General features: G+C 41.1%; 1 protein-coding gene and 1 long non-coding RNA gene across 4 annotated transcripts in view; both read left to right on the forward strand.

Moving 5' to 3' along the window:
• The window catches only part of BPGM (bisphosphoglycerate mutase), a 31,910-nt gene extending 17,429 nt beyond the window's left edge, over positions 1-14,481 (forward strand). For 2 of the 3 annotated variants that reach the window (XM_036246657.1, XM_036246659.1), the window contains exon 3: positions 13,028-14,481. In XM_036246657.1, the coding sequence (XP_036102550.1) occupies positions 13,028-13,206 (179 nt within the window). In that variant the 3' untranslated portion in view covers positions 13,207-14,481. The remainder of the gene's footprint in view (positions 1-13,027) is intronic. The other variant, XM_036246656.1, reaches the window with a different exon arrangement.
• On the forward strand, positions 681-9,320 carry LOC118619862. The gene is made up of 3 exons (XR_004957335.1): positions 681-1,062; positions 8,276-8,401; positions 9,092-9,320. It is a non-coding gene; the product is annotated as an uncharacterized LOC118619862 (long non-coding RNA).
• Positions 14,482-14,988: the final 507 nt, after the last annotated feature.

Below are 14,988 nucleotides of genomic sequence, written 5' to 3' on the forward strand. Positions count from 1 at the left end.
TTGCATGAAGGGACTTGAGTAGGAAGTATGTGAAAGTAGAAAACCGTACAGGGCTGGCAGCTGTCTGCAGAGAAGGAAGGTATATATGAGGGAGGCGGAATGGAAATGGTAAGGTTGCTAACCAGGGAGGATGGCAGACATTCTGGGGGGAAATTTCTCAGAAAAGTCAGAGTATGCCATTAGGCACAAGCTGGGGAAACAAATGGAGTATACGTGATGACTGAGATTTGTCGCTAGGGAGACAGGCATTAAGGGTGGTTTGTAATATTGGCTCACCCATCTGGGTAGAACAACTTTGCTCCTTTTTGGCCTGTAGTGCCCCCTGGTGGTACTGTTAAGATTCACGGAGTTCTTTGATGTTGCTCTAATTCCCTATAGTGATTTACTCCCACACCAAACATGGAAGTTACATGTGTATGAAGAAGACTGGAGTATGTCTTAGGATCATTTGATAAATTAGTTATCTATTAATTTGGGAGTTCTCCGAATGCTATTTTCCACTAATGGAATTTCTCTTGTAGTGTATATTAAAGAATAAAATCCAAGTATTCTGCCCTGGTTGGCTGGCTCAGTTGGTTGGAGCATCGTCTCATACACCAAAAGGTTGTGGGTTTGATTCCTGATCAGGGCACATACCTAAGTTGCGGGTTTGATCCCCAGTTGAGGCAACTGATCGATGTTTCTCTCTCACATTGATGGTTTTCTTTCTCTTTCTCTCTAAAAATCAATAAAAACATAACCTCGGGTGAGGATTAAAAAAAGAGAGAGATCCAGCATTCTGTGGTACAGCTGTAAGAATTAAGCATAGTGACTTTCCCAAGATCAGTAGAAATGGTATGTACTATTTCTTCCATGCTATTCCTGTTAATTTAGTGAGATTTCAGCCCTGTTGAAATTTATTTTAACTCTCTATGCTCACTGGAATGGGAATGCCAACATTTGATCTCTCGTCCTGCCATGTGTAACTCCAAGAGCTCAAGTTACAGGGCTTCATGTGGCACTTGATGTTCAGCCTAAAAACATTTCATTGAATTTGGATGCTAACTTTCAAGACTCCAAAAAGTAAGTGACTATCTCTTTTTTTAGGGGAAAAATAAAGATTTTGTTTTATAAGAAGAACTACGTGCCAACATGTATGTGTGTGTTTGTGTTAAAAAAAAAGCATATTATAAAATTTACCATCTTGATTGTCAATTTATTTTTACTGTGAAGTTATATGACCATACAACCCACTTTCTGGTTGATGTCTTTTATCCCAGAGCAATTATTAATAGCACCTTCTTTCACTTTAAGAAGCGTCCCAGCTAGGATGATAAGTTATATGGTCACCTTACCACTACAAAGATGTCAGCTTTCACTAGTATTAAGAAAATATCCCTGAAATGAGTGTGACCAAATGAATGTGTTATATGTCCTATAAACACAGAAGTTGCTATTTTTTTTTTGCATTGATGACAGAACTAAAAATGCTTGTGGTTGTAGATTCATCTGCTTCCTAGTCATGCTTTTGAGATATGTTTATACAAAATTCTCCCCTGTCAAACAGGATCTTTCAGAGAATTGGGGCAGTTTTCCCCTATAGTGTCTTTAAACTGCCTGACAAACTTAAAACGTTTTATGTGCTGCTGGAAAGGAGTGTAGTAACTGATGGAATCAGTGTCAGAATGTTGTCATGTCATAAAAATACTTTCTTATTTTTTAAAGACTGTAACTTTGGGGTAGGAAGGATGATGACCCAAATAACTAATTAGAATATTGATTCACCCTGAAATCTCAAAATGCCTCTACTACTAAGAGTATTCTAGTGTTACTCATCTTCTCTAGATTAGATATAACTGAACAATGGAGAGTGTTGATTCTTAAGACATTATTTTGTTTCTCAACTGTTGGTGTTATGACATTACCCTATAGACCACCGGTTCTCAACCTGTGGGTCGCGACCCCTTTCACAGGGGTCGCCTAAGACCATCGGAAAACACATATTTCTGATGGCGATTCATAACAGTAGCAAAATTACAGTTATGAAGTAGCAACGAAAATAGCTTTAAGGTGGGGGGTCACCACAACATGAGGAACTGTATGAAAGGGTCGCGGCATGGGGAAGGTTGAGACCTGCTGCTCTCGGCAGTCAGATCCTGCCTGACACCCCTTCCATGTGTGGGGAAGAACCCAGGTGCTGTTGAAGAAAACTGAAACCAGACAGACCTCAGATGACTTGGCCCTGAGCATGATAATTAGATGGGGTAGTGAATTCCGCCCAAACCCAGTTCACTAGTCTCTGCACATGATGACCACCTGGGCTTTTTTGTTTTAATTTTTTTTCGGAAAAGTCGCCCTTCCTGTGATCTATTTTTTGTTTGGAATACTGTTATAAGATGCCAGGTCCAGAGCATCTTTGCAAGGAAACCATAAAAAGGTAATTTGATGTAAATGATTGAGGCTTAAATTATTACTGCTGCCACCCCAACATTGTAGTGTGTGCATGGCATTCCCTAATACAGCTATACGAAGTGGCCTTTTTTGGAGTGCTGCATACCTTGCGCCAAGTGCAATTCTAGGCATTCATAAATTTCCTGTTTGTTTTTTTAAGTTGTTTTTTTTTTTTTTCCTTTATTGATTTTTGGAGAGAGAGGAAGGGAGAGGGAGAGAGAAACATCGATGAGAGAGAACATCGATTGGCCGCCTCCTGCATGCTCCCCACTGGGGATCGGGCCCACAACCTGGGCATGAGCCCTGACCGGGAATCAAACTGGGGACCTCTTGGTGCATGGGTTGTTGCTCAACCACTGAACCACACCGGCTGGACCCTACGTTTCTTATTTAATGTAGGAACTAGCACAAGGCTTTCATTGGAAAGCTATAGTTCAATACTGTGTTTTGCTCTGGTCTTTAGTGTATCTAGGTCATATTATTTATTTCATTTGATCAATCATTGACACTAAGCTGTTTTGCTGAAAGAAACTGCTTTAACAGTAGAAGCAAACCACCAATACACCTAACATCATGATGAATCTCAGTTGCATTATGCTAAAAGAAAGAAACCAGGCTTAGAAAGCTGTATATTATAAATTTATGTGTTGAAGTTGTAACCCCTGTAACTCAGAATGTGACTGTATTTGGAGACAGTGACTTTATTTATGTTTTATTTAATTTATTTTTGTTACAGTTTCTCCTTTTTCCCCTCATTGACACCCTCCTCCTGTTCCCGCCCCACTCCCAGCATTGTTATTTATGTACATTGGTTATGCTTATATGCATAAGTTCTTTGGTTTATCTCTTCCCTCCTCCCCAAACCCTCCTCTGAAGTTTGTCAGTCTGCATCCTACTTCTAGGTCTCTGGGTCTATTTTGTTCATCACCTTATTTGTTCATTATATTCCACAAATAAGTGAGATCAGGTGATACTTGTCTTTCTCTGACTGGCTTATTTCACTTAGTATAATACTCTCCGGGTCCCTCTATGTCATCTCAAAGAATAAGAGATCTTTCTTTCTTACAGCTGCATAGTATTCCATTGTGTATATGTAGCACAGCTTTGTTATCTACTCATCTATTGATGGACACGTGGGCTGTTTCCAGATCTTAGCAATTGTAAATAGTGCTGCTATGAACATAGGGGTACATATATTCTTTCTGATTGGTGTTTCAGGCTTCTTAGGATATATACCTAGAGTTGGGATCACTTGGTTAAATGGCAGTTCAATTTTTATTTTTTTGAGGAAAAACCACATTGTTTTCCATAGTGGCTGCACCAGTCTGCATTCCCACCAGCAGTGTACTAGAGTCCCCTTTTCTCCACACCCTCGCCAACACTTGTTGTTTGATGATTGGTTGATGGTGGCCATTCTGGAAGGTGTGAGGTGATACCTCACAGTCGTTTTATTTATTTTTTTATCCTCACCCGAGGACATTTTTCCATTTTTTGTTCAGATAGAGCGGGAGGGAGAGAGAGGAAGACAGAGAGAGAGAGAAACATCGACGTGAAGGGACACATCGAGTGGCTGCCACCGCACCACCAACCAGGGCTGGGGACAAACTGCAACCGAGGCACACGCCCTTAGCGGGAACTGAACCCGGGTCTCTCTGGACTGCAGGCCGACGCTCCAACCAATGAGCCAAACCAGCCAGGGCCTCACAGTCGTTTTAATTTGCATCTCTCCGATGATTAGTGACATTGAGCATTTTTTCATGTCTCTCAGGCCATTTGTATGTCCTCTTTGGAGAGGTAGCTCTGTAGGTCCTCTGCCCATTTTTTAATTGGGTTCTTTGTCTTCCTTTTGTTGAGTTCTCTGAGTACTCTATATATTTTGGAAATTAACTCCTTATCTGATGTATGATTGGCAGTTATGCTCTCCCATATAGTGGGATCCCTTTCTATTTTGATGCTTGTTTCTTTTGCTGTGCAGAAGCTTTTTAGCTTTATGTAGTCCCATGTATTATTTTTTTCCTTTATTTCTCTTACCTTAGGTATTGTATCTGAAAATATTGCTGCGTGTGATATCTGAAATTTTGTTCCCTACATATTCTTCTAGGATTTTTATGGGTTCAGGAGTCACATATAAGTCTTTATCCATTTTGAGTTTATTCTTGTGTATGGTGTAAGTTGATGGTCTAGTTTCATTTTTTTGCATGTAGCTGTCTAATTTCCCCCCAACAACACCATTTATTAAATAGGCTGTCTTTACTCCATTGTATGCTCTTGCCACTTTTGTCAAATATTAATTGAGCATAATGTTTTGGGTCAATTTCTGTGTTCTCTGTTCTGTTCCACTGATCTATATGCCTGTTCTTGTGCCAGTACCAGGCTGTTTTGATTATAGTGACTGTGTCGTATAACCTGATATCTGGTATTGTGATCCCTCCTACTTTGTTCTTTTCCAAGATTGCTCTGGCTATTTGGGGTCTTTTTTGGTTCCATATAAACTTTTGGAGTGTTTGTTCTAGTCCTGTGAAATATGTCATTGGTATTTTAGTGGGGATTGCATTGAATCTATAGATTGCTTTGGGTAATATGGACATTTTAATGATGTTAATTCTTCCAATCCATGAACAAGATACATCCAGGAATCACTGGCACTGTTATATACCAATAATGAACACACAGAAAGAGAAATTTTAAAAAAATTCCATTTACCATTGCAACAAAAAAAATTAAGATACCTAGGAATAAACTTAACCAAAGAAGTAAAGGACCTGTTTGCAGAAAACTACAGGACATTGAAAAAGGAAATAGAGGAAGATCTAAAAAAAAGTGGACATAGTGACTTTAAAGAGGTAATTAAGATAAAATGAGGCCATTAGGGTGGTCCTAATCCAATATGACTGGTATCCTTACCCAATATGACCGGTATCCTTAGAAGAAGAGGAAATCTGGGCACTGATACGCACAGAGAGAAGACTGTGTGAAGACACAAGGAGAGAGGCCTAAGGAAAAAACGCTCCTTGATAGCTTTAGAATTTTGAGAAATTTTCTGTTTTATATTGTATAGTGCCATTTATATCGGGAAAAGGTAAGACTATTTGGTCAGCCAACAGGTCAGTGGAGGAGGGTAGACTGTAAAGGGGCACAAGGAAATGTTGGGGAATGAGAGAACTATTCTGGACACCAAAAAGGGTGAATTTTACTGCCTGTGAATTATACCTCAGTTTTAAAAGACCTGCCCTTATCTAGTGCAATGACCACTGCTCTAATTGAGACCTTGCCTTTTGTTTCACAAAATGATAGACTAGTTTGTCAGTTGGTAGAGTTGAAGGGAGGTTGCTGTGTACATCTACCTGACCCTTTGAAAACTAATGTGGAGGGGGTCAGTAATGCTTTCTCAACGAACCGGCGACCCCTTGGTGCATGGGTCAGTGCTCAACCACTGAGCCACACTGCCAGGCTTCATGAAATGTTTTGTAGAAGCTGCTGGACCATGAAGATTTATGTTTGAGGTGGTGAGCTCTGTTAGTCAAGGTTTTTCTGCCTCCAGACTGTTTCTTCTCATTTGCCACCAGCTTCCAAGTTATGTTCCCAGGAACTGCTTGTCAGTGCCTAGGCCTGATCAGAATGGCCTCTACCCCGTGAAATTACTTCTTTATGGAATGTATCTGCTCTTACATTATATATAATTTGGGATTGCTTTACTCTTAACTTGATGGTAGTTCTTAATACTTTTAGAAGAAAGAAGACTTAAAGCAGACATGAAATATTATACAGTAAGAAAATCCCTACTTCAGGGACTCCTTTACTGATTTTTAGCAGCAGATGACCTGGGCGATACTGACAAGGTCAGATTGAAGCAGGGCCCACCTCTCACTGGTTCAGACATGCTTGTCACAAAGCACCCCCCTGAAAACTCCTCTCCCAGGCTGAGTATCTAAAAGCATGCTATTCTGTAGTGTTCCAGACAGGCGTGTGTTTCTTTCTCTGTGGTTGGCATAGTCACTTCCTGTTTGTTTCCTGCTGGCCCACATTGAAGGCAAGGCCAGGTCCTGAACCGAGGCACTGGATGCAGTCTGCATCTTGCCAGCGGAAGTGGATTGTTTAGTCTGGGTTCAAGCACAGGGCTGGGCAGTTTCAAGTTTGGAATAAGAGTGGCATGCAAGAGACTCATGAAAGCCGACTTGATCCCTGAAGAATTGCGTGCAGCTGTACACATAACAAGGCGGAGAAGTGGGCAGAGGAAATCAGAGACTCAGGGAGGAAAGGTCAGCTGGAACTCGCTGAGGGGACAGGGACAGACAAGTCAGTCACCTTTGGCATTTTAGTGTGATATTTTCAGAGGCAGCAAATTCGGGCCTCTCTTCTATGAAACAGATACTAGCCTAGTGGTATAGTTAGACTTGCTCTTATCAGTATGATTGATCTATAGAAACCTTTATTTTTAAAAGTTGTAGGCTATTTAACTATAAATTCTATGTAGAATGGACTCTTAGCCTTATTCTAATTTAGAGGCTGGACTCCTATTATCACATTACAATATTCAAACAACCCATTTCCAGGTGTTCCCCAGCCAGTCTTTAAGTTGGACATATGTAGCATTCAAATCTTAAAGAATTGTAATTAAAAACAGGTAGGTCATCTGTAGAGTTCGGAATTTCTTGTGTTAGCTCTTATTTTGGCAATAGGATGCAGAACTCTCATCGCCAGCACCCACAGGTGGGGCCTGAATTGTGACGGCTTGATTGGGAAAGGGAAGTGAGGCATGGGTGGGACCTCATACTTGAATGGTTTGGTCAAAACTGTTTTTCTTTTTCTAACCCCCCAAAATATGCATTTTAGAAGCAGGGTTTCCTCTTGTCCTATAACAACTCTGTCTCCCTCAACATCTTTTCTCCCATTTCCTGATATTCAAAGATTTTGAGCAAATACTTTGGAGAAAATCAAAGAAAATACATAGAAGACAAATTTAATATTTACTTTATTAGCACCAAATGCAAACAGTCTTTTTTCAACTTTCTCAATTCTCTCTCTCTCTCTCTTTTTTTTTTCTTGGTAAGGTAATGAAGGGAACACAATTTCTAATCAAGGCTTCAATATAAAAGACTAGATTTAATTTGAAAGTCCAGAGGGTTCAAATTTATTCATTTTAGCTGTGTGTTGAGGGTCTGTCAAGTCAGGCACTGTTCCTGGAGCAAGGGCACAGCCCCTAGAATTGGACCCACAAAGTAGTCCTGACTTGTGGACTCATGTCTCCATTTCAACCTCTTTCTAAAATTCAGCCAAGACTGAACCTCTGAAAAGACCTCCGAATGCTTTCGTGTAGAGGCTTTATGTATTAGAGTTTTTAATTAATGTTTTATTCCTTATCGCCTTTATTTATATGTAAAAACTAGACATATAACACATACAGTTGTAATAGTGGGTGATGTAGCTAAATAATTTCTGGATCCTAGCAGCCAACACGTAATAGTGGTCCTTACAGTTCAACAAACATGTACTCAATGCTCACAGTGGGGAAGGCACTATCCCAAGATCATGGGTGATGCATGGATGGATAAAACCTGGTTCTTGTTCAAGGAACTTATAACCCTGTGGGAGAAGCGAGCATCTGTGGCCACCGCCAACAGAAGCAAAGTGTGAGTGGTGTAGTAGAGAGACAGTGATCTTAATAGCTGTCTGTGGATCCTGTTTCTGCTAAAGTGACTTGTGGAGGTGGCTTATAGGTGCAGATTTGACTTTCTGAAGTCAGTCCTGTATGTAGAAAATGAAGTTTGAATTTAGCCTCATATTGGCCTTGAGATGTTACCCCTTTGACTTACCAAACTCTTATTTCTTACTTGAAATACCCCAGTCATTTAAATAGATTGCAGTTAACTCCTAGAAGCTCCTACATGAAGATTCAAGAATTAAAGGCAGGTGCCCTGGCTGGTGTGACTCAGTTGGTTGGAGCGTCATCTCGTACACCAGAAGGTGGCAGGTTCGATTCCCACTCAGGGCACATACCCAGGTTGCAGGTCCAATCCCCAGTTGGGACACATGTGGGAGGCAACCAATCAATGTTTTTCTCAAGCATTGCTGTTTCTCTCTCCCTTCCTCTCTCTCAAATCAATTAAAGAAAAGAATGAAAGGCAATCAATGGCTTGGATTTCAGAAGAGGGTGGCCACAGAGGGGAAGTGATGGAAAAGTGTTGATGCAGGATGAAAACTCAGTGATGTTTCCCTTCAGAACATTCTTGGATGCTGTCTAAAAAATCTCTGCCAATTATCAGACAGACAGATGTGATCTCTGACCACTAACTTTATCTTTCATCTGATGTTTTAGTTAATGAGTTTGTAGCACAATATTGCATAATATAGTATTGTTCTGTTTGGTTCAATCCAGTGCAGATGCATTATTCTAGCCGCAGGAGTTCTGCTTGCTTAACTTTCTTAGAACAAAGAATGTGATTTATGCCAACATTGAGCAATGAGTAATGGCTTCATTGTGGTTTTTCCTAATTTGCTATTTAAAATTTAAGTCTCATCGACTGATTATTAACCAGTCTAAGTATTTTAAATATTTGTAAGTAATTAGTCTGCTGTGTGAATGGCTTGAGTAGTCATTAAAGTGGAATGTCAACTTTTTAAAATTGAAAATGTTCCTATTTTTGTTGAACTCTCTTTGTAGGTGAAGAATTATAGTTCTCATGGTCTTTGTGTAGTTGGCTCTTTGATTTGATCCCACACACTTAAGCCATAGGCATGAGCTTGAGAATGGTGCAATTAAAGAGAGGACCTGCTAGGTCTGGTTAGATCTGTGGTCACCGTCAAACAAGAATTATTTTCTGAGGTCACAGACTGCAACTCCCAAACCTCATCATGATCCCAGTGTGTTGGCTATTTCAAGAGGATCAGACAAATGTGTTCATATCCTTTACTAGTCTTGAAAACATGAGAACATTGGTGCTGGTGTCCAGTGTTGTGAGCAAGGGAGCATCCCAGAAAGGAGTCTTTCCACAGTGCCAGGTTTATTAGGGGACATCTCCCCAATAAGCCAATAGAGTCACATGCAGGTTATGCACAGCAAGAGGGAACTTAAGCGATAGAAGCAAGCAGAGCGAGCATCCGGCGCGAAGTCCCTGGTCACTGGCATTGTCCGCAGGAGGCGAGGCCAGCATCAGTCTCGAGCCAGGCAGCTGCAGTGGTGGCAGGCATCTGGGGGGGTGGAAGTCCGACAGGGCTTGGAGCGTGACCCTTGGTGCAGCCAAGCTTGGGCGTTGGGTGGTTGGAGCTCTGAGTTCTTATAGTCCACAATGGGTGGAGGTCCCACTCATATTGGTATCCCGATGGAGTCCTTATCCAAGTGTCCAGACTTGTGGTTTGGCATTCTGGGCCCCCCCTAAGGGCATGCCCATTACACCTCATTCTCTCAGTCATGACATAGCACTTGACACAGCTGTCATGGCTGACAGTGACTCCATGTTGGATTGTCACCGGTGTCCAGGGAGTCTGCACTTTCCCTCTTACATCCAATCAGCACCCAGCCTTTGACCAGGGCAGTGAGTGCCCACCTTGCCCGCTCTCCTGTGCTGTGGTGGACGTAGCGTAGACGAGTCAGGTGACCAGAGCTGGAGTCCTGGAGTTTGGGAATTAAAAATGAAAACAGACATGTTCAATTATACTACTTTAACAAAATTGTGACTTGAGCAGTTTTATTTAACTTCTCAATTTGTTTAGTATTTTTAACAGCCTTATTGAGATACAATTCACATACCATATAATTCACTCACGTAAAGTACACAGTCCATCAGCTTGCAGTATATTCAGAGTTGCCCCTCCATCACCACAGTTTATTTTAGGTCATTTTCATTACCCTCAAGAGAAACCCTATACCTAGCTGTCACTTCCCAGCCCCTCATTCCCTAGACATCCACTCATCTATTTATAAATCGGCCTATTCTGGGCATTTCACATAAATGGAATCGTGCAATATGTAGTCTTTTATGACTGACTTCTTTTGCTTAGCATAATGTTTCCAAGGTTCATCAATATTTAGCACAAATCAGTACTTTGTTCCTTTTTATTGCCAAATAATACTCCACTCTATGGATATACTGCATTTAATTTATCTATCAGTTGATGAACATTTAAGCTCCTTCCACTTTGGGGCTGTTATGAATAATGCTGCTATGAAGGTGTGTGTCCAAGCTTTTGGGTGGACCTATGTTTTCATTTCTCTTGGGTGTATACCCAAGAGTGAAATTGCTGGGTCACATGGTAATCCTGTGCTTAACTCTTTGAGGAATTGCCAGACTGTGTTTGCAAAGAATCCACAGCATTTTATGCTTTTAATTTTACAGTGTATTAGGATTCCAGTTTTCTATATCTTCACCAGCACTTATTCATAATCTGACTTTTTTATTATAGCCATCCTAGTGGGTATGAGGTGGTGTCTCATTGTGGCTTTGATTGCATTTCCCTGATGGCTAATCATGTTGAGCATGTTTTCATGTGATCACTGGCCATTTGCATATCTTTTTTGGAGAAAGGTCTATTTAGATCTTTTGCCCATTTTTTAATTAGTCATTTGTCCTTTTATTTTTCAAGTGTAATAGTTCTGTATATACTCTAGGTATGTCTCATCAGCTACATGAATTGCAAACATTCTTTTTCATTCTGAGTTATCTTTTCCTTCTCTCGATGGTGTGTTTGAAGCACAAACATGTAAAATTTGTATATGACCAGTTTACCTATTTTTTCCTTTTATTATGCTTTTAATGTCAAATGTGAGAAACCATTGCCTAATTCAAGGTCATGAAGATTTTCTCCTGTGTGTTCTACAAGGTTTAAAGTTTTAGCTCTTTTTAAAAATTTTTTTTAAGGATTTAAAAAAATATGCTGCTATTGATTTAGAGAGAGAGGGGAACATCGATGTGAGAGAGACACATCGATGGGCTGCCTCCTGCATGCCCCCTACTGGGGACTGAGCCCACCACCCAGGCATGTGCCCTGACTGGGAATCGAACCAGGACCTCTCAGTGCATGGAATGACTCTCAACCCACTGAGCCACACTGGGCGGACTAAAGTTTTAGCTCTGATATCTAAAACTTTGACCCATTTTGAGTTCGTGTATTGAGGGGGACTGGCAGAAGAGGAGATGGGCAGTGTACTGTCCATCATTTCATAGCTGTTTGAGTGCGTGCAGCTTGTGCATAAGAGTCCTAGGTAGCTCTCTGGGCCTAGAAATGAAAATCTAATGAAGAACTGCCTTAGCACTTGGGACCCAGTGCTATGATTTTGTGACTTTTGGCTGGTGCTGTAGTTATGACCACTGGTTAATTAAAATGACAAAGTGCATTAAGAACTAACTGCTTGTAACCTTTTCTGCCGTCATCACCTCCCAAGCAAAGACAAACCCTCAGACTCTCCCTCGGAACTTGCTCCGCCTCGGTCCTGTCTATTAATACAGAACAGAAGCATTTGGTTAGAATATAGAAGTCTATATGTAACGAAGGTGCGTTTTTAAAATAGATAATTTGAATAGTTTTAATTACCTTTTAATTTGCTTAACTCGGTTTCTTTGCCCATTTTGAACTCAGAAGAACTTGAAGGCATTACTTTGTACAGTAGTTAGACACCTGGGTTTGAATGAAGCTCTGCTACTTACCATCTGTGTGATCTTCACTTGTTTGCTTAACCTCTCTGTGCCCAAACTTGTTACATGGAAAAATAATAACTTCTAACCTCATAGGATTGCGGCAATGACTTAATGAGTTAATTAATACATATAAAGTGCTTAGAAGAGTGGAGCAGACCCAGTACACGTTAGCTGCTTAGTGTTCAAAGTAGTCATAATAATAAAAATACTGCCACTACCACTGCTGCTACTGTGGTCTCACGCCAACTCTTCTGGTCAAAGCTGAACTACCTGTAATTTAACTTATTTAAAGAGAAATGAAGGTAATTTGTTTGTTACACATAACCTTCCTCTCCTAGCAGTTGGGGTGATAAGGGCCAGTAGGAGAATGAGGTGGGTTACAAGGCGTGACTTAGGGTCCTTTCCCGGTCCCCTCCTGGCTTCCTCAGTAGCTAGGGAAGTGTCCCCCTGGCTGGACTTAGCCCGGAGTTTTCCAAGCTCACTCAGTGATGGAAAACCAGCCACATTCTAATCCGCTGAACCAGATGTCAAGGTTAATTTTAGCCAGCCTGGGGATAACACATTAAAGGGGGAAAAAATCAGAAAACCCTTTCGGTACACATTCAGATTTTTCAAGATTGATTCGTGTGGAAAAATCAGTAATACAAATGTGGGCATGGAGAGAAATTAATGTTCATTCTTTTAAGGTTTCAATAGAAAACAGCCAGGAACAGATTGTCCCCAAAAGGTATTTGTCATCCTAAGGTTTGGTGTGATGTGAATTTCTGTCCTAGGTTTTATTTTAATTGTTTAACTTCTGGGAAGTTCTTGGCTTCCAGGCACTATAGATAGACCCCCTCACAGTGCCTGGCATGGCTCCAGGCAGGCAGTGAATCTGGGACTAAATACACGTGCAGTTAAGCAGCGGAACAGAACTGCCTCCTGGGTGGTCTTTAACGCCTGTTCCTTTCTCTCTCAATCTCCAGGTATCTCAGATGAAGACATTATCAACATTACTCTTCCTACTGGCGTCCCCATTCTCCTGGAACTGGATGAGAACCTGCGTACTGTTGGGCCTCACCAGTTCTTGGGGGACCAAGAGGCTATCCAAGCAGCCATTAAGAAAGTAGAGGATCAAGGAAAAGTGAAAAAAGCTGAAAAATAAAGTCTTCCCCAGACTTTATTTGTAGCTGGCGAGGAATAGCTACAGAAAGGAATGGCATGCAGTGTGTTGTTATAAGTGCTTCTGTCTCTTTCTTTCTCTTTCTCTCTCCCTCCCTCCCCCCACTTCCCCTCCCTCCCTTCCTCCCTGATTTTTCCAGAGCTGGGCTACGGGGTAACGTTTGTATAGGTAACTAGATAACTTATGTTGGCCCAGATAGAGACTTCAGGGTGCCTGAGTGCTTACTTCATACGCCTTATGGGTTAGCCCTCCCGCCAGCCCTGTTTGAACTAGTCACTAAACCAGTCACCAGTGGGGCTTAGTCAATGTCATATGTTTCTGAGATGGGAGAGTCATAGTGGAGGTGGACTTGAAGGTATTCGCCATTCAGTAGATCATTATCAAGTCACCACTGACAGGTACTACTTAGTAATTTTATATTTACTAAAGCTTTCTGGGATGATAGGAAAGGATATTAGATAATGCACTGTACTTAAGTATTTATTATACTAGCCGTTTCCTCCAGGAAAAGGGATGTTTTGCTAGGTAAGCTGAGAGGCACAGTAAATGGGAAAGCCACAGATGGGTTCCCCCAAGACAGCCAGCAATAAACAACCAAGCCCTGTGCCCTGTCTCTGGTCCAGAGACTCCTGTGTTTGACATTGGGTGGAATTCCTCTTTGGCAGCTAGAATTAGCAGCACATAGACAACTGTAGCTGTTTGTGTTCTCTTTTTGTTTTTTGAAACTTAATCCTTGGGTACTTAAAATTGATTGAAAAATAAAGTTGTGTGACCAAAAATGCTATCCCCAAGTATCTCTACATGACTCATAAATATTAAAGTCTTCTGACCCAGTCTTCTGCTCATATCTTCCTGCAACACTCAAAGAGGTGCACCCTAGTTCTCTGTAAATGAAGGGTGGTGTCAGGGAGAAGGTACAATGTGTAATTTTATTCACAGGAGCAGGGGAAGTGATGTATTGGAGCTTGCTGCATACATTTGGTGTTCAACCGCTGAGGGCTAAGAGTAGCCAGGGTAGACCATGGACAGAATAGATTGCTTATCAATCTTAATGGTACAGTTTCCCTTAGTATATTTTTAGATACTGTCAATATGTAAGTCATTTCTTCAAGCTATTGCCTTATTTCAAAGCAAGTAACATATATTTCAATGATAAAGTCATGTAAAAAAATTTGCAGCTGTAATAGCAGTTACAAAGATTTACCATTGTTTTTGTGGCTTTCCATTGGTGGATTTAGCTTATTTGTATCCATGTTATATTAAACTGGCATTAGAAGAGAACCAACTCTAAAACCTTTGTCACTGCTTGGTCTCCATTTAATCCTTAAATCAAGACTCACAGAGCACTGGCTGATGAAGGTGGCCAAAAAAAAGAGATGAACCTGATTTGCTCACAGCTGGCCACATCTGTGATGCATAAGGTCATGGAATGTGGATGCTTGGAGTTTCTGACTAACTAACTACTGGCTTCTCTACTGTAGTTCTTTTAAAAATTTTTTTAGTCTAGTTGTTTAACCAAATAACACTCTTTAGAATTCAGAGATCAGAGTCAACCACCAACTACCAGATCCTCCTACAATCCCAAACCTATGGGTAGGCTGCATCTCAGACCATTTTTCAACAGCTTCGTCTCTGGAATTGGCCTCTGCACTTTCCAGTCCACGTGGGGACCATGTCAGTGCAGCTTAAGATCCTAGAGTTGGATTCTTGTCTTGTCCGCATCTAGGTGTCTACTTTCAGCCCCCCATCCCACCCCCAAAACAT

This window comes from Molossus molossus, unplaced genomic scaffold (genome assembly GCF_014108415.1).
Source record: "Molossus molossus isolate mMolMol1 unplaced genomic scaffold, mMolMol1.p scaffold_m16_p_7, whole genome shotgun sequence".
Lineage (NCBI taxonomy): Eukaryota > Metazoa > Chordata > Mammalia > Chiroptera > Molossidae > Molossus > Molossus molossus.